The sequence below is a fragment of the Camelus dromedarius genome, chromosome 14, assembly GCF_036321535.1.
Source record: "Camelus dromedarius isolate mCamDro1 chromosome 14, mCamDro1.pat, whole genome shotgun sequence".
Classification (NCBI taxonomy): Eukaryota; Metazoa; Chordata; class Mammalia; order Artiodactyla; family Camelidae; genus Camelus; species Camelus dromedarius.
This window is the reverse complement of record NC_087449.1, coordinates 7,352,505-7,378,606: the sequence shown is the minus strand read 5'-3', so window position 1 is coordinate 7,378,606 and position 26,102 is coordinate 7,352,505. Positions and strand designations below refer to the sequence as shown.

Below are 26,102 nucleotides of genomic sequence, written 5' to 3'. Positions count from 1 at the left end.
TCGTCATCCTTTCTTCCTTCTCTGAAATGAGATAAAGCTCACTGAACTCATGCAGCCCCTTGCCTCTTAGACGTTACTTAACAGTTACTATATATTTATTAATTTTCTAACACTTAGAAGAAGTTAATGTTAATAAGAAACTTCAATCTTAAATTACCCTTTCCTATAAAATACGTATCAGAGTAGATAGAAAGGGTTGGCATTTATCATGCAGCTAGTTACATCAGGTAATCATTAAAAAAATTAGTAGAAAGCTATTAATTTCCACATACTCAGAACCACTGACTACAGTGATGACAAATGCCAGTCCTGTTGATTTTTTTAATATGTTTACTATCATATGAGGACACCTGTATCAGACAACTGAATTCTTACATGTATCAGGTAGAGCAGCTGAGGGTCTTCCTTCCTACGGAATGCTGTGGACGATGTTCTCCTGGAAGGAGACTGCGGTTTGATACAAGTCAATCCACAAATTCCGTGTTGGCTTTGCTTACTTATTGTTATGATAGCATTATTGAATTGTATAACTTGGAAAGAATTTAAAGATTACCTATTTGACCTCGGAGGAGGAAATGTACCCAAGAAAAGGTGAGCTAATGTGCTTCAGATCTCCCCTGTAGAAAGTGACAGAGGTGGGGCTAAAATCCAAATCTGTTACCCAAAGAAACCGGGAGCTGGATGGCTGGCAACCTCATCCCACCTGGCTCTTCAGTTTCACTTCCCTGTCTCACCACTGAGCAGCTTCCCGAGGTGCTCAGCACCAGACTGTCTTCCTGCCATTAACCAATTCCCCTATGTTGTTTCGTGTTGATGCCATGACTTCTCTTATCCTGCCAGGCAATTTCACCGTTTATTCCGGTTTTGCCCTTATCCGACGCCGCATCTGCCCAAACCAAACAGTTCTCTTACTTTAAACCCTTCCATATGTTCCAGACAAAGTTAATATGAAACTGAATCTAGTGACCACGACGACTATCTCACAAAGAGTCCTATTCTCTCCACCTAGGATTATATAAGTTTTTTCTATCTCATTCTGTATATAGTATATAACATGCTGAAAAAAGACAGATTCTCTTTAATCAGACAGGTAGTGTCTCAAGACACACAACCAAGCAAATGATTACCCATGCCAGTTAAGCAGGGAAAGTAGCAGAGCTCACTGACACCACCAATAAATACCAAAAACATCAGCAGCTCTATCTCAAGAATGATTAACATGACACCTCCTTTTCTTATTCTTGTCTACGTTCTTGCCAAGACACTACGAGGAGAATGAGGTGGTCAAAGCAGAAGACAGGACCAAGAGGAGGCCAGTAAAAAGTCCAAACAAATCAAAACTAGCTACAGAGCGTAGTGATAAACCTCTGGACTCCAGTGGCCAACAGGTCAGTCTTGGTTCCGCCAGTAACCACTGAGTGACCCTGGGCATTCTGCTTAAACTCGCCGCTCAGTTTCTTCATCCTGTAAGGGGAGAGTGGCGCCTCCCTCACAGGGCTAGGACAATGCTTGACACATATTAAACCCTACAGAAGTTTTTGTTAACTGAAGTAAATCCTCATTCTGAAATTGTTCTTATGTTCATACTACGTGTGTCTGCTGACCTCCAAATCTTATGAGGACCTAGAGACTACACGACGGTTCCCATCCCAGGCCACGTGCACCCTGTACCCTCTATCATGAATTGTTTCGCAATAATTCACTTTACACTTTCTTCACATTGGGAATTAACAGGAATATACTCCTGGCCTCTCTCAGTGGCGGCTCCCATCGCTGCAGCCACCACACGTGGTGAGAAATGGCCTAACGCAAAAGACAAGGCCTGTGAACCCACAGAAGTTCTCGTTTGCCTACATGTCACAAATTCGACCTGTAACCCAGGACTAGAATTAGGGGACAACAGGCGACCTGCCATGGAGAAAACAAAACAGAGGGAAAACTCTTTGCCCCACATGTGTCTTCTTGGTACAGGGCTCACAGCAGAAAGCAAACTCCCCAGAGCTGTGCAAGCTCACTGTCCCAAAGACTCCCCTCCCTCCCTTTCTTCCTTTTTATCTGACCAGGCCCTTGGCTACACTAGTTTTGATCTTCTCAAGGCCACCAAAAAACTACCACTCTGCAAACCCAGCGAGACTTGTCTGACTCCCCATCCCAGGAGTATTCACATTGCTGACACTCCGTTCCTTCTCACAGCTTCTAGGCCCCCATATTCTCCTGGGTTTTCTGGCTGCTCCTTTCCTCGGGTGCCTCTGCCGGTCGCTCCGTGCCTCCCCAAGGAGTGCCCTGAGGCTCGTCCCTGGGTCCTCTTCTCTCTTCCATCCACACTCACCTCCATGGTGGGCTCATCCAGTCTTGCGGTTTCAAACACCCATCTTCCCCACCAATGATCCTCAAATATAGATCTCCAGCCTGGGCCTAAATCCTGAACTCCTGATTGAATAACTCACTGAGATGTCTCATAAAATCCTAAACTTTGCTAGTCTAAAACCTAACTCCTGACCTTGCTGCCAAACCTCCTCTTCTGTCTTGTCCATCTCTTCAAATGACACTCCCCACCTTCCCTTCCTCCTCCCACCTTCCTTTAAACCTTACCAGTCAGCAAGCCCTGTCAACTCTACCTTCTAATAAAACCCAGAATCCAACCACATCTCATCACCTCTAGCCTGCCCTCTGGTCCTTGTCATTATCCTCTCTCTTGAGTGCTGAAATGCCCTCGTAAGCAATTCTCAGCTTTTGCCCTTGACCCACTGCAGTATTTTCTCTAAACAGCAGCCAGAGAGATGCCATTAAAATGTAAGTCAGATCATGTCACTCCCTTGTTCATAACCTTCCCCTGGCTTCTCATGTCACTCAGAAAAGCCAAAGTCCTTATGATAACTGCACAGCCCAACGGAACCTGCGTCGCCCCATCCCCAGGCCAGCAGCTCTCTGATCTCATCTCCTCCTGCTCTCCTGTGCTCTCCCCACACCAGCCACACCGGCCTCCTTGCTGCTCGGCGCTCCTATGCTCACTGCACCCTCTGCCCGGAACACCCTTTCCCCTACATCCACGTGACTTGCTCCCTCACCACTTTCCCATCTCGGGTCAGAAGTCGTTTTCTGGGTGAAGCTGTCCCTCACAACAATTTTTTGCTGGTGGTAGTTGAGGGGGAGATAGTTAGGTTTATTTATTTTTATTTATTTTTTAATGGAGGTTGCTGGGGATTGAACCCAGGACCTTGTGCATGCTGAGTATGTGCTCTATCACTGAGCTACACCCTCCCCACAACACAATACTTTTTAAAATTGCAAACTACACCTGCTTAGCAATTCTTACCTCTCTTCTCTGCTTTATTTTTCTCCATAAGACTCCTCGACATTTTATTTTATAAATTCCGTGATAATATTTATAACATTATTTGCTTAGCCCCAGGAGAATATTTTGTCTTCCCCTGCTGGAGTATAAGCTCCAGGTAGGTGGGGACTGATGTCTGCTCGTGTTCATGGCTGCATTCCTACTACCTATAAGTACCATGTATACAGTAGGTGCTCAGTAAATATTTGCTGAATGAATGGGAATCATGGTTCCCTCAGTTCCTCTTACCCAAGACCGTCATCACCGTCTTCATTAGCTTCATGGGTGTCCTCCGGCGGCTGATGGACCCACTTGTGTGTGGAGACAAGACGTTGGTCTTCCTCTTCACATACATGTAGATCCGCAGGTACACCACCACCATGATGAAGAAGGCCATGAGGTTGGACACTGTCCAGAAAATGAGGTAACTCCTGCTATAGATGGGGGCCAGGGAAGAGCAGGCAGAGATGTCACAGAGGCAATTCCAGCCCAGCGTGGGGACAGCCCCCATAAAGATGGCGATGGCCCAGATGGATAAGATGAGCAGCGTCACCCTCTTCTTGGTCAGGTTGCTGTGGACCCGCATCCGCATGATGGACATGTGCCTCTCCACGGCAATGACAAACAAATTGGTCAGGGAGGCGGTTAAGCTAGTGTCCAGAAGCCCCTGGCGGAGAAACCAGCGGTTGACAGTCAGAGTTTTTGAAACCGGGCCGGTGTTAAACATCAGGTATACGTAGGCGATGCCAGCAAAGAAATCTGCAGCCGCGAGGTTAGCCAGCAGGTAGTAGAAGGGGAAATGGAACTTTCTGTTTTTGATCACTGCTGCAATGACCAGAGAGTTAGAAAAAAAGATAAACAGGCAGAAAAATGTTCCGACACACAAAACAATGACAAGCGTCGTTCCTGTCCACTCATCAGCTGTGTCAGTGTTGCTCCTATTATAAAAAAAGTCCATGCGCTTATCATAGTAACACTCATTCATTGTGGAGAAGAATTGAACATCCTAGAAAGAAATTTAAAGAAGAAATAAATATCACTCTTTGCAAAACTCAATCACTAAACCACCCATTGCCATTGCTAAGCCCCTTGTTCTGGTCAACTCCTGTCAAATCCCTCAGCTCTCAGGGTGAATGCCCCAAGCTCTAGGATCCTAGCCCCTGACCTTCTTTCTATCACAGCATTTATCTTGCATTGGTCATTGTTTCCCAGGTTAGGTGCAAGCTCAGGGAGGGAGGGTCTGTGTCTATTTTGTTCACCATAAATAACCCCAGGACCCAAAAGCCCTGGCTGCCTTAGAACAGGTATTTGCTGAATGGCTGGCTGGCTGGCTGGCTGGCTGAAGGATTGTGGAGGCAGAAATAAGTCCAACACGCTGAACCCTGCAATAATCTACTCTGCACTGGTAGTAAGTACAGCCTAGCATGTTAGCACTTTCTTCTGATGTTCCAGCTCATTTCTTGTTCATGGGTTCTGTTCATTAATCAAGAGCATGTTGGTGATGCCAGGCACGTTCTTGCCAAGACAACAGGTGTTGAGTGGCTACTCTTCACACAACCAGAAGGCTTCCCCAAGAGCTCGATTCTCCACCACTTCTGATACCACTCCTGATCGGCCTCTGACCGTCTCTCGGTTACAAGCCACAGCGACGACACCCCCTTGGTAAGCATGTGTGCAGGGCTGGAGACTCTGGTCTCAATCCTTCCTTACCTTTTGGTTCACTTCTTCCTTAGTCTCCTAATCCAAATGGGACCAACGTGAATTTGTGCACTGGGTTTTTCACCTCAGTCACTTCAAGTCAGTGTCCTTCTCTGGGCTCTCGTCAGCACAGCAGGTGATAGAAGACCAGGCCTCCATGAGCAAGAGTAGGACCTGGAGTTGGACAGACATCCAAGGGTGTGAGAATGCATCCGCCAAGTAAGAGCAAGTCCTCCAGATCCCAACCTGGGGAAGCAGGCAGACAGGCAAGACACTAATCGCAGGACAGGATCTCTCGGAGCCAGAAGTGAGGGAGTCTGGCCAAGGAAGGGCTGGGCAGGGGCTCTAATGACGGGCACCCGTCTGTGCTTGTTGGGAAGAGCAGGTGCTCCGCCTCACAGTGGTCTGGCCATGACCAGGAAGGGTCCCATCGATGGAGACTGGGGTCGAAGGCCAGAAAATCTAGCTTCTGGGGAGAATGACCAAGGGCTCTCTCTCAAGAAATGAGGCTACAATTTTTTTTTTTTTTTGCTGGAGAACTGGAAATCCAGTAGGCCCAGGCACTGAGTCCACTGGTGGGAATGAAGTGGCTCTGACAGCAAAAGCTTAATAGAAATCCCCAGCTTTTAAGGATCTTATAAATTCTGCACAGTACCACATCCAGAATCGGGATAAGCAGATCAAACACCCGTGTGATGTAGTACAAAAGAGAAATGTACTGTAGAGTCTTCTTTCTAATTTATATTTAACAGTATAATGAAATTTTTAAGTGAATTAGATGCATGCTTCTCTGCAATAGCAAATGGAAGGTAAAATATCATTTTATCTGCTTAAAATAAACTGAGAGTGGACTCAGGAGACAAATGGCTCTAGTGCTTTCAATTACAAGGAAGGAGGATTCAATTTTAATAACAAAATAAAAATATTCTCTTTGGAAGACATCCACAATATTGAACTGCCAGTATCAGATAACTCCATACAACAGACCAATATATCTACAATGTATCATGATAATTTTCCCAAATTAAAAATACAGACATGTGCTAACTTTAATAGCTTCATAATAGTTTCGTATATGAGTGTACCACACTTAACTAATCCCTAACTGTTGGATATTTAGGTTGTTTCCAATATTTCACTTTCATAAGCAAGGCTACATTCTTATGTATTAATCTTTACACACTTGGCCAATTATTTCCTTAGGATTAATCCCTAGATTTCAAGTTGATGAAGTAAAGAATATTAATTTATTTAAAGGTTTCTGAGACATATTGTCGAACTGCCCTTAAGACACATTGTATTTTGAATCCCACCAGCAGCATATGAGAATTTAATAGAAGACACTAATCTAGTGAAATTCAACTTTAATATCCAGGGAGAAAATGTAGCTTTCAACAGTGTTGAAAATGTATAGAAATTCAATACAATCCAAGAACCACATGAGAAATTTTAATGATTACGTGTCCTTTCACTAATGAAAAACATTTATGTATTTTATTTTTGTGTATGCTCTAGATAGCTAGAAGAAATACATTTCTCATTTTAAAATTATATCATCCTTGATTAGCTCACCAGCTTATCAAGACGAACATGTCAGAAAGATGCAGGAATTAACACACTACCAAAAAAACTTTCAATTTTCCTAATTTCTTTTTAAAGGGGTCTTAACAATTAGTTTTGGTTCATAAATGTGGTTGAATTTGTAATTATATGATACCCTAAAGCCTCACACTTTTACTTCAAAAATCTTCAAATCCAACTTCCCCCATCAAAACCAGAATGGCACACCCTTAGACATACTTTAGCAACACGTGTCCTGAGAATGAGAAGTAGTTTTGTCTCACAAAGTTAAGCAGGAAAACCATGATTCACCAGAATTCCCATCAAGCAGCTCCCTACCTCCCAGCCTCAAATTCTTACTGGAAGAATCAGACAATGAGAATTTTTTAAATTCATATAGGGAATTGGTGAAAAAGATTCCACGGGGTGAAATATTATGCAGCCATTGAAAACCGCATCTACAATGAAGTTGCAGTAATATAAGGAAAAGTACATACCAGTATTTTAATTATAATTATATATACATGTATCTATATATACACATATATTAACACACAGAAATATGTGTCTTGACTATTTTTAGAAGATATAGAAAAAAGATAAGAAGAAAACTCACAGTGTAAATAGTTAATTAAGAATGGTAGAATTGTGGGTCATTTTTTAAAAATTCCTTCCAGGTGTTTCCATGTTCCACATTTTCCATAGTAAATAAATAAATAGACTTTTAAATGGCACTTCACAAATTCTGTCTTAGGAACACATACTTAATCCACTTAATCCATCTTTCTTTGACGACTACAGCCCTGAAAAATCAAAATCAACGCTTAAAGGAAATGCCTCAAGGATTCGCTTAGGTCCACTGTTACCAGTCTCACCAGCACAGCACACTTTATACAGCTTCCCAGCAATAATGAAAATAAGATGGTTTCTACTTAAAACTTCAAGCAACCACAAAACCTCATAAGCTGACAGCTGACCAAATCAGGCCATCACTCGCCCCAACTCTCCTATAAAACATTTCCTAACACCATCACCTCAGCGCCCTCAAAAACGAACAACTGAAAGTTCTGTGAATCAGTAGTTTTGATTTTTTTTCTCCTCTGCCATAAGCAGCCGACCTTGCTGACATTTCAACTTATTAATTACAGACAACCATATTCTCTTAGCTGGAAATTACCAAAAACTTTAGTGAGCTTGTAACAAATGATCTGATCATCATTTCTTGACCTCTCTCAAACCTTCCAACATGATTCTATGATCCGAGCCTAAACATTCCCTCCACAGAGACCCTCTCTGGACAATCCAAAGAAACCCCCAGCTCTCGCCACCAGACAGCCCTGTTTCCTCTGCCAATTGTTACGTATTTTTTGTGTGTCTCTGCCTTTATCGTCCATCCCCCACTGCTAGAGCATTTCGCTCCAGCAGAGCAGGGACCTCGCCTCTTATGCTTGTGTTTACAGCATCAGCATGTGTGGGATAAACAAATGAATCTCCATCCTACACTCTCTCTTCCCCTACTAAAATGAAAAGGTTCAGTTAAATGCCTTTGCTGATCACAGGTCACCCACTAAATATGCACATTAGAGAACTCCATCACTGATTATGTGTTTTGGGGCTAGTTTCTTAGTATCTTGACTTCATCATTACTATTTGGGCGGGGGTAATTAGGGTTTGTTTTTTTTTAGTGGAGACATTGAGGAATGAACCCAGGATCTCACATGTGCTAAACACACACTCTATCACTGAGCTATACCTTACCCCCCCCCCCCCGTTGTTACTATTTTTAATTGCTAATATTGGAGTGATTACTGTGTGCTGGGTGCTGGACTAAGCATTTTACATGGGTCATCTCCTTTAATCCTCCCCACAACAATTAGTTACTATTAACAAATTCATTTTGCAGGTGAGGAAACTGAAGCACGCTTGTCTAAGATCACACAACTGGGAAGTGGAGGGCCCTGCCTTCCCCTCAGGCAGCTGTGCTTCCGGGCCTGCCCTGTTTATCTACCACACTGCATTTTCCTTCTACAGACAAACCAAACGTCAGACAGACAAAGAACTACAGTCATACTTAAAGTAACTATGGAATTACCAAAATAGAAAGATCCCATCAAATGACATTCAAAGACTGCCTTGCACTATTAAAAAATGTGGGCATTCTAAATAGACTTTCGGATTTTTATTTTGTTTTAAAAGCCCTGAGAAGTAGAGAAAAGGCATTTTTCTGAAAATACGTTTTGAAATTTTATGGTAAGTAGGCCACACAATACAATTTCAAGACTAGTTTAACGTTGCTAAACTTTAATTCTGCCAAATCCCAAGCTGTTTGTGTTTTTCTTTCCTTTTTTTTCTTTTTCTTTTTTTCCTTTTTCTTTTGTTCGTTTTTACACTAAAAGTTTAGAGGGTTTGAATAGTTCTGAACCAGAAACAAAAGATGTTAAACTTTGGAGCTACTACCACAACTTCAAACTTCAGTAATTTAAGGCTTCATAAAATGATGGTTTAGAAAGTCTATATGTGGAACCCAAATGAAAACTTCATGAGCAAAGCTTTCATTTAGATTCTCCCAAACAGGATTCTCTGAAAAGCTGTCCAAACAGCCCATAATGTGGAAACAATTATGAAAATTAAGACATCTGAAAACCACTCAAGCAGCTTATTCTGAGCTGTATCTTTTGAGACAAGCTGCTGCGGGCCTTTTAGCTGGCTTTCAATAACACTTCCTTCTTCCCCTTAGGACGAAATCGGGTGCATCCAGAGTAAGAGTAATTGGTGGTGTGCATGTTTCATTTTCTGTGGTCCACACACGTGGAACAGCCCTCTCCTCTCTGGAAACTCCAGCCAGAGGGAGTCGGAGATTAGTAGCTGGTATGCTCACAGCCAGAAGAGAGACCACTCCGGCACGAGCAATCACATTTGCTCACTGAATTCCTTTTAATAATTCATGTTAATGGCAAAATCAGGATAATATGGGAAATTTAAATCCACATATGATCCCTCAGGTTCATTTCAGCCATGAGTTTCAAAGCCTTCAGACTTTCTGTTCCTCTGCGGGAAGCCGCTTACTCCAGACACCCTCAGGGCTCATTTCTTCACCTCATTCAGCCCAAATGTCAATTCATCAGCGATTCCCTTCCCTGCCACTCTCTACAAGAGCACCTCTCCCCAGGCCACACCCGCACTGCACCTTTGCCCCTTCCCCTGCTTTGTTTTTCTTTGCAGCATTTCTCACTACCTGACACTACCCGCCTGGGGCTATGTGGCCTTAGGAAGTCAGGGACTTTGTGCTGTTACAGTGCAACCCCCATACCTAGAACAATGACCAGCACATAGTAGGTACACAGTAAATGCTTGTTAAATGTGGAATAAAATGAAGTACACTTGTGCACACATGCTTGCATGCACCCTACCTGTCCACCCAAACTGAGCATGATTACTTTCTTTTTTCTTCTGCATATTCTCTATTTTGGATCTTAAAACTCTTGCATTTCCCACTATAGACTTGGCTCCGAGCCCTGCTGGCTGAGGGGTGTGAGGAGTGGTGTGTGCCACCCTTGAACAGTGGCTTCACCAGAGAAGACAAGCCAGGGTGGTCTGAAGGGCGGTCCCAAGGAAGAGACCTCTCCTCTGTCTGTATGAACATCAGAAATGAAGACTCCTCTTTGAACATAACTTCAAAAGAGGGGGGAACCCAATGGCCAAAGCTAGAACAATTTGAGCAACAAAATAAAGTATTACTGGACTATAACCCAATGTATTAAAAATTCATTAGTCCATATTGATATAAATAAATGACTGAATAAAATAATAAATGAGAAAGAAGAGACAAACCTCCCATGCAGAAGAATTCCAAATAAATTATGCAGACATTCCACTGTAAAGGAGGGGAACATAGCTCCCACTCCTCAAGTGCACAGTGACTTCCTCCCAAAGAAGACAGTATGAAAGAGGGAGGGGTCACTTTTCAATGGAGAAACTTAACAAATAGGACTTTGGCCAGGTGATCAAGGTCAACATCAAGTCATAAATCATGTTGCTTGTCTGTAACCTTGATAAGATATGTTAAGAGTGGCACTTTACTCTGTAATCCTCCTTCCCCAAACCCATAACCCCAGTCTAATCTGAGAAAAACCTCAGACAAATCTCAATTGGAAGACATTCTCCCAAAACCATCAAGGTCATCAAAAACAAAGAAAATCTAAGAAACTGTCACAGCCAAGGGGAACCTAAGGAGACATAACATCTTTTAGATATAATGTGTATCCTGGATCCTGGAACAGAAAAGGGACATTACGTAAAAACTAAGAAAATCGGAATCAAGTTGGACTTTAGTTAATAATAATGGATATATCAGTCCATTAGTTGTAACAAATGTATCATATTAATGTGAGATGTTAAAAATAGCGGGGGGGGAAACTGTGTGCAGGAGTGGGGCATAACATAAGACCTCTATATATCTGCTCCATTTTTCTGTAAATATAAAACTGTTTCATAAATAAATATTAAAAACAGATTTTAAAAAGAGAAGGGAGAGAGGATGCTATCAACTCTACTGTACTGCAATAAATTCAAAGTAAATAAGGCCCACAGGTTCTATACACAGTTACTTTACTCTTCGCTACGCTAAAACACAGAGGAGTAGCCATCCGTTGGCAATTCAACTTAAACAGGTGTTATGTGACAGAGTATTGGGATCCTCAAAATTCTTGGGTGAAGCTAATATGTTGACTTTAGGGGTGCCTATTAAATATAGGGCTGTTACAAATCTGCTACCCCATGTTAACACACTAGACCATTTCTCTTAAGAAAGCTAAACTCAACTTCGCTGAACTTTCATTACTCTGTTTCTTAAGAATGAATGGTAAACCCAGGCACGTAGAGCTGCTCTGATTGAGAGCCTCTGCTCTTCACAGAGCAACCCAGTCCCACAATACACAGAATGCCTGTGCTGGAGAGTCAAGTTCCCAAGACAGCAGCCACACAGGAGGGGCGGGCACACCCCGGTGCGCTTGGGAAGTGAGCAACTTCCGTGCCTCAAGTCATCTTCAGCTCCGAGCGGTGACACGCAGGGGAGAACTCCAGCCAGAACGCAGCAGAATAAACAGGGTACTGTGCCCATGCACGTTTCTGAGCCCTGGAGGCAGGGAGGGCTGCCTGTTGCATGTCAGCTGGTTCAACCGCTGCTTTCTCCCTCCATTGAGTGGGTGGATTTACAAGAGGCCACGGTATACACACAGCTTCTACTCTAGGACTTGTTTAATAAACAACTATGGTCAAGTGTATTGTACCCCAGAGGTCACTGATGACTGAAGACTGCCTTAAACCTCTACATTAAACAGGAAAGCAAACTTGAAAACATACAGAACTAAACTAAATAAAAGAGGTGAGACAGGAGAGAAGCAAGATGGCAGAGTAGAAGGACGCTCGTAGCTCACCGTCTCCCACAAATACACCAAAACTCACATCTACGGACCCACTCAGCCAACCAGAGCACCTGCCGAACTCCAACAGAACATCGCCCTCTTCAAAACACAAAGATGCCAAACATCTGGTAGGCGAAAAGGAAAAAAGAAAGAAGAAAAAGCAAAACAGTGCGGGACTGGTCCCATGAGGAGGGAGCAGCAAAGGAGGACTGGGGCTCATTTGCTGGGTCTCCCCTCTCCAACGGAGGGGCCAGCAGGATGGAGGGAGAGCCTCCAAGGCTCAGATCTGACCCCAGCACCCCTTGACCGACAGAACTGAGTAAAACGGGCACAAAGGGTCCCCACGACACCCAACCCGAGAGGCGAGCCGGCAGCTGGGGCCGGGCCAGGCCGCCCAAGCCAGGCGGAGGACGGGGGCAGCTGCACTGAGGCGGCCCCGGGGGACTGCAGGGGGCTGCCCGCGCAGTGGCTGGGAGGGGATACGGAGCAGAGCAACCTCGGTCTCACATAAATTGTGAAAAAGCAAAGCAACACGGCTGGTGTGCCCTGGGGGGAGGCGCACCGTAGCCTTTGTCTCCTCAGACCCGCGCCGCCATTACTGGAGCTTCTCTGGAGGAGAGAGGAGGGGCGCAGCCACAGCCGCCACCTCCTCCTGTGGGCAGCGCCCGGGCGGGGGCGGGGCCAAGCCCTGAATCCGCACCCGGGGGCTCCGCAACCTCCTGGGCAGGACTGAGACTTGTTTACAGCCCGAGGCAGATTAGCTCTTTCTGCCCTGGCACCTCAGAGAACTCGCGCCACCAAGACAAACAAGGAGCTGAGATCTGACAAGGAGCAGGGGCGGAGTGGTTCCACACTATTCCCCGATCCGCCTTCGGAGCGCCAACCCAAGGTGGAGCAGGCAGCTGCACAGAGCAGCCGAGCGACAGGTGCCAGGAGAGGGCAGGCGGCAACCCGCCTTCCTGGCAGGAACGCAGCACCTGACCACGGTGCTGGGAGGGGGCGTGATCCGCCCACCTGCCTTGCCCAAGCGCAGCATCTGACTGCGGCATTGGGAGGCGGAGTGACCCACCTGCCCACTGAGTAAGAGCTCAGCACCTGACCCATTGTTGGGTGGGGGCATGATCTGCTAGCCGACAGCCACTGGGAGCAACACAGATGAGGGCGCCAACAAAGGGCCTCTGGAAACAGCAAGCTGAGTTCGCAAAATGGGGTGAAGACACAAAGACCTCTCGATAAAATCATTAAGAGCACACCATCTCCAGGAGAACTAGATAACTGATACTCCTTAAGCCACAGTGCCAGAGAGACATGAGCAATATGAAGAAGCAGCGGAACCACTCGCAATTAAAAGATCAAGAGAAATCCCCTGAAAGCATGGTCAAGGAAATAGATAATAGATCAAGGCCTACTAGATCAAGATTTCACAAAAGGATTGATCAAAGTACTGAAGGTACTAAAAGAAATAGTGTTTAGAGATATAAACTATGTCAAAAATGAAACAGAAGCTATAAAGAAGAACCAAGTAGAATTAGTAAACTCATTTGCTGAGATGAGAGCTGAACTAAAGGCTGTACAAAGCAGGCTAGATAATGCAGAGGAACGAATAAGTGACCTAGAAGACAGGACAACAGAAAGCACCCAATCAGAACAGCTGAGAGAAAAAGAAATAAAAAACAATGAAAACAATATAAGGGACCTATGGGATAATATACAGTGTGCCAAACTACACATAATAGGGGCTCCAGAAGGGGAAGAAAGAACAAAGGGGATTGAAAAGGTATTTGAAGAAATCATGACTGAAAACTTCCCAAACCTAAAGGAATCAGATATCCAAGTACAGGAGGCTCAGAGGGTCCCAAACAGGAAGAACCCAGACAGACCCACATCAGACATATCATAATCAATATGGCCAGAGTCAAGGATAAAGAAATGATCCTAAAGGCAGCAAGAGGAAAACAAAGAATGAGTTACAAGGGAACCCCCATAAGGCTCTCAGCTGATTTCTCTACACAAACACTACAGGCCAGAAGGGAGTGGCAAGATATATTCAAAGTCCTGAATGAAAAAAGATGCAGCCTAGGATACTCTATCCAGCAAGGCTATCCTTTAGAATAGAAGGAGAGATAAAGATCTTCACAGACAAGCAAAAACTCAAAGAGTTTAACAACACTAACCCCATTCTGAAAGAAATATTGACAGGCCCACTCTAAATAGAAAAGAAGCAGGATGCTACAAAAATGAGAAACTCATAACTGGAAAGAGATAACTGCCATGAGTTACAAAAAGAATAAACACAAAATTGTAAAAGAAGACATCTAAATCATTAAGAGTGGGAGAGGGAAGCAAGGAAAACCACTGTGGAAAACAGTATGGAGATTCCTCAAAAGACTAGGAATAGACTTACCACATGACCCAGGAATCCCGCTCCTGGCCATATATCCAGAAGGAGCTTTACTTCAAAAATGACACCTGCACCCCAATGTTCATAGCAGGACTATTTACAATAGCCAAGACATGGAAGCAGCCTAAACGTCCATCAACACATGACTGAAAAAAGATGTGGTATATTTATATGATGGAATACTATTCAGCCATAAAAACCTACAACGTAACACCATTTGCAGCAACATGGATGTTCCTGGAGAATGTCATTGTAAGTGAAGTAAGCCAGAAAGAGAAAGAAAAATACCACATGAGATAGCTCATATGAGGAATCTAAAAAAAAAAAAACATAGCATAAATACAAAACAGAAACAGACTCATAGATATAGAATACAAACTTGTGGTTGCCAAGGGGGCGGGGGGTGGGAAGGGACAGACTGGGATTTTAAAATGCAGAATAGATAAACAAGATTATACTGTACAGCACAGGGAAATATATACAAGATATTGTGGCAGCTCACAGCGAAAAAAAAATGTGACAATGAATATATATATATGTTCATGTGTAACTGAAAAATTGTGCCCTACACTAGAACTTGACACAACATTGTAAAACAACTATCACTCAATAAAAAAATGTAAAAAAATAAATAAGTAAAAGAGGTGAGACACAGACTTCGCAGAATCAGCAAATTCCCTCAGTTATCCAAATGTAGTGTAAAGCTTTGACTGTGCTCGCTTTACCAGTTTTATACAATTTTAATTTTATCTAATTCCCTAGGCTAGAAAGACGACAGACATTTTGCCCTTTGGCCTTCTTAAAATTAAAGATGCTAATCAAAACGCTTAAAATGAGTAATATTTATTCACAATATAACTCCATATGTTCTGTCATATAGCAAATAAGTCCCAGATCATCATGTAATCACACATCAGTAGCTTTACTGGTTTGTTTGTTTGTTTTTGTGGGATTTTTAAAGTTTTTTGGGGGGAGGGTTAATTAGGTTTATTCATGTTTTAAATTTTTATTATTTTTTTTAAACGGAGCTACTGGGGATTGAACCCAGGACCTCATGCATGCTAAGCACAGACTCTACCACTGAGTTACACCCTCACCCCCAGTCAGTTGCTTTACTGTATGGAGGAGGAGAAAATGTCAAAATTTAAAGTGTGGATATTCATCCTTAAGAGAGATGTTCTTGTACAAAGAACTGAACCCTTCTGTGAAAATATATTTTGAGAAATTGTAAAGCTCTTGCTTACAGCAAATGACTTCCCATGAGAAGAAAATTAGATTTCTTTACATTATAAAATTCGCCACAGAGAACATTTTGGTCCAAACTGTTTGTCCTAACTTGACCGTGTACCGCATTCATTCCCTGGCTCACTCCATTTTGTGGTCCAGTCTCCCTCCTCCAGCCCGGAGAAGGATATTTAACCGTCTCTTGCTCCATTTGGTTTGTTGCAAATAATCTGCGGTGGTTCCCAGCGACAGGTCAACAGTGATCTGCAGTGACCCCCCCCCCACGCTTCTGGAAAGCACACCAGCCCCAGTTAGTGCCGAACTGAGTCCTGAAACTCTGTACAGAAAGGAAAATCATATTTTCCAAGGATGTGGCTGTAGTGGGAAACAGTTGTTTTAACACAGGCTTCCGAGGTTCTGAAGGAGAGCACTACTGTTGCGTCATTAAAGCAGGAGGCTGTCAGCCATCCCCCTCCCGTCCCCTCTCCCCTCAACCCCATGCCTGTCTAGTAGTAAAACAGCACATCTGTGTGAAGGGAGCCAGGTCACAGAAACGCACTTAAAAGGCATCTCAGTGCTGTGCCTGATCTCATCCACTGGTCCCTCCGGCTCCCTCTCCAGCCTCCTCCACGTGCAGGACTGTATCAACAGCTTCCTTGCCTCCAGCTCCTGCCAATGAGATGTGCAGCAAGAGATGGGGAGGAGGTGGGGGGCGAGGCTGAGACATTGATGCCCCCTGTGCCCTCCCTGCCTTACAGGCAGCCTCCCCTTCTCCCTCCCCCTGGCTCTCAGGTTGAGGGGTGTTAGCAGCTCCTTGCTGTTTCTAGCTCTGGGGTACTGTAGGATCTCTTGGTTTCCATAAACTCTTCCCTCCCCCAGTTACCATGTTACCATCCCCCTCTTCCAAATACCAGATTAACTGTAAATTGTTTCCTGTGGAACTCCGAGTAATACAGATATCATTTTAAAGTACATTGTAATACAAGAGTGTTATTGGTAAGATTTTTTTAATATGTTACGGATTTTCTTAAATCTTTTAGTAAGATCTTGTATGCATAATATTTTCTGATCATAAACGTAACAACTCTCAGAGAAGAAAAGAGGATTAAACTGTTTTCCCAAAGGCATGGGCCAGTATCACAATTCTTTGGATGCCCCCTCTGTCCCCTTACATGTACCAGAATCCTAGTAAATTTCTCTACACACAGTAAGGGATTCAATAAATGAGTGACTGGTCTATAGTGGGGAGGGTGACATAAAATAAAGATGGCTACACTGGATTCCAACAGATCCCTGCATGCTGAAGTCTACCTCATAGATGTCCTCCAGGGTAATCCAGGATCAGTTCCAACCCAATCTGTGTTCCTGGTCTTGAATACCATGGAAATAAATGACATGGGTTTAAGTGTTAATTTGGGCCTAAGGATTAGCCAGGTTTGAAACCAGACAGTGCAGAGAAAGAAGCAGCAGACTTTCCTTAAGGTGCTACGAGGAGGGTGGGGCTGGGGGTGGGAGGAGGACAGCCTGATGGGGGCACTGCAGCCTGATGGGGGGGGCACTGCAGCCTGATGGGGGGGCACTGCAGCCTGATGGGGGCACTGAGCCTGATGGGGATCACTGAGCCTGATGGGGGGACACTGCAGCCTGATGGGGGGCACTGCAGCCTGATGGGGGTACTGAGCCTGATGGGGATCACTGAGCCTGATGGAGGGGCACTGCAGCCTGATGGGGGGCACTGCAGCCTGATGGGGGGGCACTGCAGCCTGATGGGGGTCACTGCAGCCTGATGGGGTGTACTGAGCCTGATGGGGGGCACTGCAGCCTGATGGGGGGCACTGCAGCCTGATGGGGTGTACTGAGCCTGATGGGGGGCACTGCAGCCTGATTGGGGCACTGAGCCTGATGGGGGGCACTGCAGCCTGATGGGGGCACTGAGCCTGATGGGGGGCACTGCAGCCTGATGGGGGCACTGCAGCCTGATGGGGGGGCACTGCATCCTGATGGGGGGCACTGCAGCCTGATGGGGGCACTGAGCCTGATGGGGGGCACTGCAGCCTGATGGGGGGGCACTGCAGCCTGATGGGGGGGCACTGCAGCCTGATGTGAGGCAACACAGACATCACTACAAGGGCTGCCTTTCGCTGGCATCACTGACGCACCCTCCACAGTGGCATTTCCAGTGGCAGGGCCAGCCGTGGGGGATGCTAGATAAGTGCTCCTGTCCCAGAAGCTCTGGAGCCTGCAGCCTTGGTGGAGATGCTATAACGGCAGGTGATCTTTAGACCCTGGAGACACAAGCCAGACATAGTCCTTGAGGAGAGAAAGCAGCATGGGGGCTCAACGCACTGGGGGAGGGGGTGGGTGCTCAGGAGCAAGCTCATCTCTGTGCCATCAACAGTCTCATATTCTAGCATTCCTCATCTCTGCTCTTCCGCTCGCTCCTTCCAACGCAATGCTTGGGGGGATCAGAGGCAATCCTTGACTCTGGAACCTGTACACATCGACACAACTGGAGCTTAAGGCCATGTACACACTCATTCTCCTCAATGACTTGATTCACCGAACTCAGACTCTTTCAGCCAAGAGGGAGGTCCCCTGACACTGCACCGTGGACGCGTGCTCTGCCTCAGGCCAGCCCCCACCACCAGGCGGTGAGGTTCTTGAGGGCCCCAACAGTCTCCTACTCATGTTTGCACACCTGATGCCCGACAGGGGATGTGGGAGAGGGGCATGTGGTCCATGCACAACAAGTGTGCGGTTCGTGTGTTGGGTAGTTTCAGTTGGCTGGTTGGGAGGAGAGGAGACAGAAACCTGACCACATGGTATGGAGTAATGCTTGGGTGATATGGAATTAGAAAGACAGTAGAGGCTATTCTGTCAAGAAATTTGGCTGAGAAATACTTAGTACCTCCCCCTATGGCACTCAGCATACTTTATCAAACATTTATTTGTCTTAACCTCACTTCCAAGCTTCTTGGGGTCAGAACTGGTGTCCTTCTGTCTCCCTGTTCTCTGAAGCACACAGAACCTTGCCTGTAATCAGAACATAATAAAGACTTGTTCTGTTTTATCGAATAATTCCCAAATCCTGTGTTTCCAATCCTCCTTCTCTTTGGTTTCACTGTGGACGTTGACAAAGGCTTTTCTCTTCTTGAAGCTCCCCTCCCAAGCCTCTGCGACTCTCCTCTATCCTCAATGTTTCTGTCTCCTGTTCCTCCATCAGCCTGGAAATGTACAGACTTTCAGACTTGGTTCTCAGCCTTCTCTTCTCTCCCCTTTAAACTTGCTTCCACTGCAACTATGGTTGCTTAAGTTATCTCCTCTGCACGGACGACTCCTGAATGACTAGCTGGAGTCCTGACACCTCTCACGTCCATTCTCTCTCATGCCGAGCTCCCAAACTGCCTTCCGTATAAACAACAAGAAAGTCTCCATGAGGGTAGCATGCATGCAGGTTGGGACACGGAACCTCAGTTCAGCTGTTGGAGGAAGGAATACAGGTTGAGGTTTAACTACTAGGTTTTAACATAGGGGATAAAATGATGGTGGCCTCGGGCCTCACCAGGTGTTTGTGGTACAGCATTTGCAAGTTGGCAGAGAGGTTTGGGACTGGAGGGGCTTCATCTGGCTCACCCTAGCGGGAGCCTTCTGTTCTCCCTCTCCTGGGCTTTGCTTGGGCGCGGGGTAGACTATTGGAACCCCTCTTCCTGCTGCCCCACTGATCCTGACCACTGCAGGGTCCCAGGCCTTCAGATCTGGTCCTGCCCCAGCAGTCTGAATCCAGCCTTGCAGATTCTGACTCCCAAACTCAGGATCTGATGTCTGGATTTCCTCCTGAGAATGGTTCTTGGCCTCTTCTTGCATGAACTTCCCCGTTATTAATTTTACTGCCCAACCGGCCTCTGACCCTCAGGCTGCATAAAAGGACCAGCAGGACCACAGACTCCATTTCCAAGAGGCCCTGTTCTGGGTGACAGGACACTGAAGAGCTCTCTTAACTCACGTGCCCGTGATTGTCTATGGCCCTGCGACTTTGCTCATAATTATTTCTGCGATCATTATTTAGCTTTGCAGTCCATGGCATGGACTGCTAAATCATGTTTTCCTCTTCTTATACAGTAACAAGCTCCATCTCCCAGGCTTCTTACACCTCGGGTGGTCATGTGACTAACTTCCTGCCAGTGGGCTGTGCACATAAACGAAGAGTGCTACTTCCAAGTTGGCCCCAGAACACGGTGTGCACCTCTGTGCCCTTTCTCCATCCTGCAGGCTGGCCTGTGACCCAGCCCTGAACACTCAGACCAGGGCAAAGCCCCAGAAGCACAACCCAAAGTAGTCCACGGACCAGTTTCCATTAATGAGGGGATAAGCACAGAAGTTGTGAACAAATGCCTAGAAAGGTTTGCAACAATTTGACACCACTGTGAGATACAAGGGCATGATCAGTGGAGTATAAACCAAAAGTACTGGCCTTTGTCTTACTGGGAATAAAGAAAGCCAGTCTTTAAGCAAAGAGAGTTCGTGAAGCACTGCCCTAGAGGATGGTGGCGGAACAAGATGGAAGGACTCTTTCTAATCTAAACCACTCACCTCAGGGCTGTTAACAAGGCAGAAAAATAAACTGTTTTCTTCAGGTCACTGTATTCAGGGGCCTCTCTGCCTTAGAAGCCTGCTGCTCTCGGTGAAGGTGTTGGAAGGAAACGTAATGTGAGCGTGCACTGGCTGTTCTTGCTTTGAGTAAGGCATTCCAAGAAGGAGAGGAGCTCAGGCAAGAATCATTTGCAGGTTGGTCAGCAGAGGTGGGAAAGAATGGGCAGCATCCAGAAGCTGGAGGCCTTGGAGGATGAAGAAAGTTAACTGCTTCAGTAACCCCAAGGAGTGAAAATGGTACCACTGCTCACAGCTTTTCCCAAACATGGCATTGGAACAGAGAAGTCAGGCCTACAGTAAGGATCAGAGCAGGCGTGCATCCTCCTGTCCAGGTCCAGGTTTTTGGGGACCTCAGGGTAGAGACCATTAAGGAGGAGAAGACAGAGGTGGGCCAAGCACAGCAGCTGGGACATAAGGAGTGCTTAAGAACTTGGTCCAGCACTGAGTCTGGATGTGGTAACTGGGCTGTGGAACTGACTAGAAGCAAACAGACCAGAAGCCTATAAACTTTTTAAGGAATTATAATGCCATGGGGGTCACAGCTTGGCCTGGAGCACACGCTTAACAACACCCATTTCAGATATGGCCACAGAGGACGTTGGACAAGCAAGAACTTCCCAGAAGACAGAATCAAAGTCAGGGCCACCAGAAGCCTCTCCCGGAGAGCAGAGGCAGAGACCAAGGCAGGGAGGTCTTAAGGCTTCCTGCCCAGTGGGGCATCATCATTTTTATACACCTGTGGCCACTTCATGTCTCCAATGAAACAATGAGAGCTTTGTTCTGCTGTAGTTTTCTTGTTTCTGCTCCTCCATTGCATAATGGATATTTGTTGGTCAGAATAAAGAAGGAAAGGAACATTTTAGCATGGATATTTAAAACAGGGTTCAGTGTGGTATCACTTCACACCAGTCAGAATGGCCATTATTCAAAAATCCACAAATTACAAATGCTGGAGAGGCTGTGGAGAGGGAACCCTCTTACACTGCTGGTGGGAATGCAGTTTGGTGCAGCCACTATGGAAAACAGTATGGAGATTCCTCAAGAGACTAGGAATAGACTTACCATATGACCCAGGAATCCCGCTCCTGGGCATATATCCAGAAGGAACCCTACTTCAAAAAGACACCTGCACCCCAATGTTCATAGCAGGACTATTTACAATAGCCAATACAAGGAAACAACTTAAATGTCCATCAACAGATGACTGGATAAAGAAGATGTGGTATATTTATACAATGAAATACTATTCAGCCATAAAAATGACAACATAATGCCATTTGCAGCAACATGGATGCTCCTGGAGAATGTCATTCTAAGTGAAGTAAGCCAGAAGGAGAAAGAAAAATACCATATCATATTACTCATATGTGAAATCTAAAAAAAAAAAAAGAAGACAAATGAACTTAAATATAAAACAGAAACAGACTCACAGACATAGAATACAGACTTGTGGTTACCAGTGGGGACAGGGGAAGGAAGAGATATATATATAAAATAGATAACAAGCTTATACTGTATAGCACAGGGAAATATATTCAATATCCTGTAGTAGCTCATGGTAAAAAAAAAGAATATGAAAATGAATATATGTATATTCATATATGACTGAAGAACTGTGCTGTACACCAGAAACTGACATAACATTGTAAACTGACTATAACTCAATAAAAAAATAGATAAAGAAATAAAATGCATATGTTGAAATGATATAAATAAATTAAATAAACAAACAAACAAACAAACAGGGCTCAGAGAAGGGAAGGCCAGATCTGTGGAGCTCTGATCACCTAAATTCTTTCAAGGAAAGCATGGCGGGCTGTGACACACAGGAGGGCCAGGTAATGGGAGGAAGGAGCAGAAGCTTTGGAGGCAGCTGGACCTGGGTCAGACGCAGGCTCATTCCTTCCAGCAGTGGTTCTATCCTGGTACACTGCCCACCTGGCCAGAGCCTTCCCCTTCCTCTCTAAAAAGGGCCCAATAACTACAAAAACAATATAGGACTATGGAAAGGATAATTCAAGCAATGTTCATAAAATGCCTAGCAAGATGCTGAGCACATAGGGTGTATTCAATAAATGGTGGACAGTACTTCCCAAGAAAGTTAGTTAAAGTCAAAATTTCCCCCAAATTCAATGGAATATACAACTGGCATTCTGGAAGTTTAGCTGTTCATGCTCTAATACAAGGACCAATGACAAGGACATGCTACACCTACACTAAAATAACTACAATCCAGGAAAGGCTTTTCCCTGTCTGAGAGCATGGGCCCACTGCCACAGTGATGAAGTTTAAGACACTGCCACTTCCTTCTCCTCCTGCTTGAAACAAAGCAGGACGGCTGGAGTGCAGAAGGGGACAAGGAGGCAGAGGAGAGGCAACGTGGGGTGGGAGAAGGACACAGGTTCCGGGTTCGGGGTTCACGTTCTAGCAGATAAGCACATGAGCAGAGTGATTAAAGCACATGGCCTCCACGATGAACATCACTCTCAACAGTGAAAAACTGAAAGCTTTTCCTTTAAAATCAGGAACAAGGCAAGGATGCCCACTCTGGCCACTTCTATTCAACACAGTATCTGAAGTCCTAGCCAGAGTAATTAGACAAGACAAGGATACAAAATGTATCTGCATCAGAAAGGAAGGAGTAAAATTATATGTTTATAAATGACATGATCTTCTACGTAGAAGGCCCTAAGGACACACACACACACAAAAACCTGTTAGAACTCGTCAATTCATTCAGAAAGTTGCAAGATACAAAATCAACATACAAAAATCAGTTGTGTTTCTATACACTAACAACGAACAATCTGAAGAGGAAATTAAGAAAACAAGCCCATTTACAATAGCATTATGAAGAAAAACTACTTACAAATAAACATAAGCAAGGAGGCAAGATGTGTATACACTGAAAACTACAAAACATTGATGGAAGAAATGAAAGAGGACATAAACGAATGGAAAGACATACTCTGTTCATGGATTAGAATCGAAGATGGTTAAGATGTCTATACAACTCAAGGTAACTTACTAATTCAGAGCAGTTCATATCAAAATCTCAGAGGCATTTTTTTTGCAGAAATAGGGAAAAAAAAATACTAAAATTCATATGAACACAGAATATTCCAAATAGCCAAAACAATCTTGAGAAAATACAAATTTAGAAGTCTCATACTTTTGGGCTTCAAAATATACTACAAAGTTACAGTAATCAAAAAGTATGCTACTGGCATAAAGACAGACATATAGACCAATGGAACAGAAAAGAGAGCTTAGGAATAACATGACCCAAACATGTATGGTCAACTGGTCCTCAGCAAGGGTGCCAATACACACTGGGGGAAAAATGGTCTCTTCAACAAACAGGTAAACTGGATATGTGCATACAACAGAGCATGGCTTGAATGTGAAGCCTTGCTTACCAGCAACGTAATTAACCTCTCTGTGCCTTAATTGTATCGTCTACAAAAAGGGATAACAACAGCACCTTCTTCTTAAGACTGTTGGGAGATTTAAATATGGTGCTTAGAATAGCCTCTGACACATACTGTTAATTTCATTACTGTTATTATCAGTGGGGCCTAAGGAAAGTTACTTAACATCTTTGAGCCTCAGTTTCCTCTGTTGCAAAAGGGAGACAAGATCTAACTTGTCAGGTCACTGGGTTATTGAGGAAAAGTGAACGAAATAGCCACTGTAAAGCCCTCAGTCCTCTCTGGGTCCAGAGGAGTCGGACCAGTAAAGTCACAGGGCAAGCCTGTTCGCAACAGGTGGGGCAGGGGGATCCCACGAGAGATCACCAGGGAGGGGAGGTCAAAGCAGGACACCCCTCCCTCCCTCGGACTGGGTGGGTCACGGGCATTACAACCCTAAGAACTTCTCGCCTCTACCACCCTGTCCAGGCTCACTAACTACCTGGCGTTTTTCACGACCACGGAAAACACTTAGTCCCAGGGAACATGTGTAAGTGGAGTTTAGCTCGCTGGGTTGAAAATCTGATATTTAATCTCCTAAGTTTACTACCATGCCTCCTCTAGACTGTTCTATCTAGATCTTAGAGTAACCCATCAAAATGTGTTCATTAATACACCACTGCACAGTTTTCAAAGTGAGTTCCTACCTCTTTCCCCATCTGACCCCATGGTGTAGCATTCTCCATTTCACAGAGAAGAAAACCAAAGCTGGGAAACACTGATTCACTCAGCTCTCAGCCTTCCAGCCCAGGGCGCTTTTCACCGCACTGACCAGCAGAGCCTTTTTTGGTAGTTAATCCTCTACCCTCAAGAGAAATAAAATCTGCATATTTGTTCTCCATAATGACATTAATGCCTTTTGCAAACATTTAGTGATTCCAGAAGTAATATAATATGATTGTGGTAAATGTCAATAAAAATTTGACAAGAGTTTATGGGGAAAAAAGTCCATATAATCAAATGAAAATGACAGAATAAAATTCTAAATATATGTCAGAAAATAGCAATGATGAGTCAGTTTGCATGTTTCAGAGAAAGCTCACAAGAGCAAGCAACCGGTTTACTTCTAATACGCTGAACCACGTAGCTTAAGAAACACTTTCTATTAAAGTGTTTTACTTTCCCCATCAACAAAATAGAGTCTACCAGCTGAATAGGCCACAGATGTCAATTATCTGACTCTAGAAATTAGACCGGAATTTAGCTGAGATAGGCTAGTAACGGCCTAGTAGCAAACCATGGAAACCTCTAAAAATGTATATGCTATTTCTATATTTGCTTCTTTTTTTAATGTCCATCTTCTTCTCTCTTCCTCTGCCTTCTCTCTTCTTCCCTGCCCAGAATTGAGGGGTCAGCATGTGGCTGAGAGCACAACATGACAAGAGGGAGTTCGAAGAGTTGCACAGAGGCATGGGCTGTGGTTGGGGAGCCACGCGGAGCAGCGAGCTGGAGGGACTGGAGGCGGACAGTAATGCTGCAAGGACACATGGGCCAGCAGGCCTGGCTGCCAGAGACCAGCTGTAGGAAGAGAGGCAGGCCCAGAAGAGCCAGGGTGGCCTTTGCAGTTAAGAGACACGCTACTTTGAGCAAACACGTAAAAATATTGAAGATAATGGGAGTCAAGTTTCTAATGGTCAGAGAAGACATGCACAAAGATACAAAGGGGTAAGACTAGAAGGATCCCTGGGCTTTGGACTAGAATTGGAGATAATAGTATGAACTCATGATTTTATAATATATGGTCAAATGTAGAAAAATGAACATATAAATGGCTATGTGTATATACATGTATACATACGTTTTCTAGCTCTGTCCCCGAGACGTCTAAAGTAATGACACCCCAGTAACAATGGGCACATCACCCTTTCATATCCTGGTTTCTAAGTACCATTCTCTACCAAAAAGGATGACTAGTTAGGTCAGGGAAAGTGCAAGATGAGCCTGCGATGTCTTGTGGTGACAGAAAAATTTTAAATGCTCAATGGATGATAGGGCTGTCAAAAGGGCTCCCACTGGCCAAACTGAGGACAATCTGAGCATCAAAATTAATAATGATAGTAAGAGACTTCAACATACTTTATATAAAAGGAACCCATGAATACTTCCTAATATAAATGAATAAATGCAGGGAGGAAAAAAGGAAAATTCCTTATAGAAGAATGCCAACTAATAAATGTGAAAGGAGTGACAGAAGTAAAGAATCACCATTTGGTAACCTTCATAGAGGTGGCTGATTCAGGCAGAAGTCAGCAATGAATGATAAAGCTGTAAGTGGAGGTTTATGTGAAACAGGCTATTTGTATAACCTCAGAATACCTCCTCACAAACACCAATAATGTTCA

The 26,102-nt window shown here is 44.6% G+C and overlaps 1 protein-coding gene across 1 annotated transcript in view; it reads right to left on the bottom strand.

The window, feature by feature from the left end:
- Positions 1–26,102, bottom strand: part of LPAR3 (lysophosphatidic acid receptor 3) — a 75,467-nt gene that overhangs the window by 43,828 nt on the left and 5,537 nt on the right. Inside the window, exons 2-3 of the mRNA XM_031465496.2 lie at positions 5,045–5,206; positions 3,584–4,340 (exon numbers count right to left, since the gene is read on the bottom strand). Of these exons, the coding sequence (XP_031321356.1) occupies positions 3,584–4,319 (736 nt within the window). The 5' untranslated portion in view covers positions 4,320–4,340; positions 5,045–5,206. The remainder of the gene's footprint in view (positions 1–3,583; positions 4,341–5,044; positions 5,207–26,102) is intronic.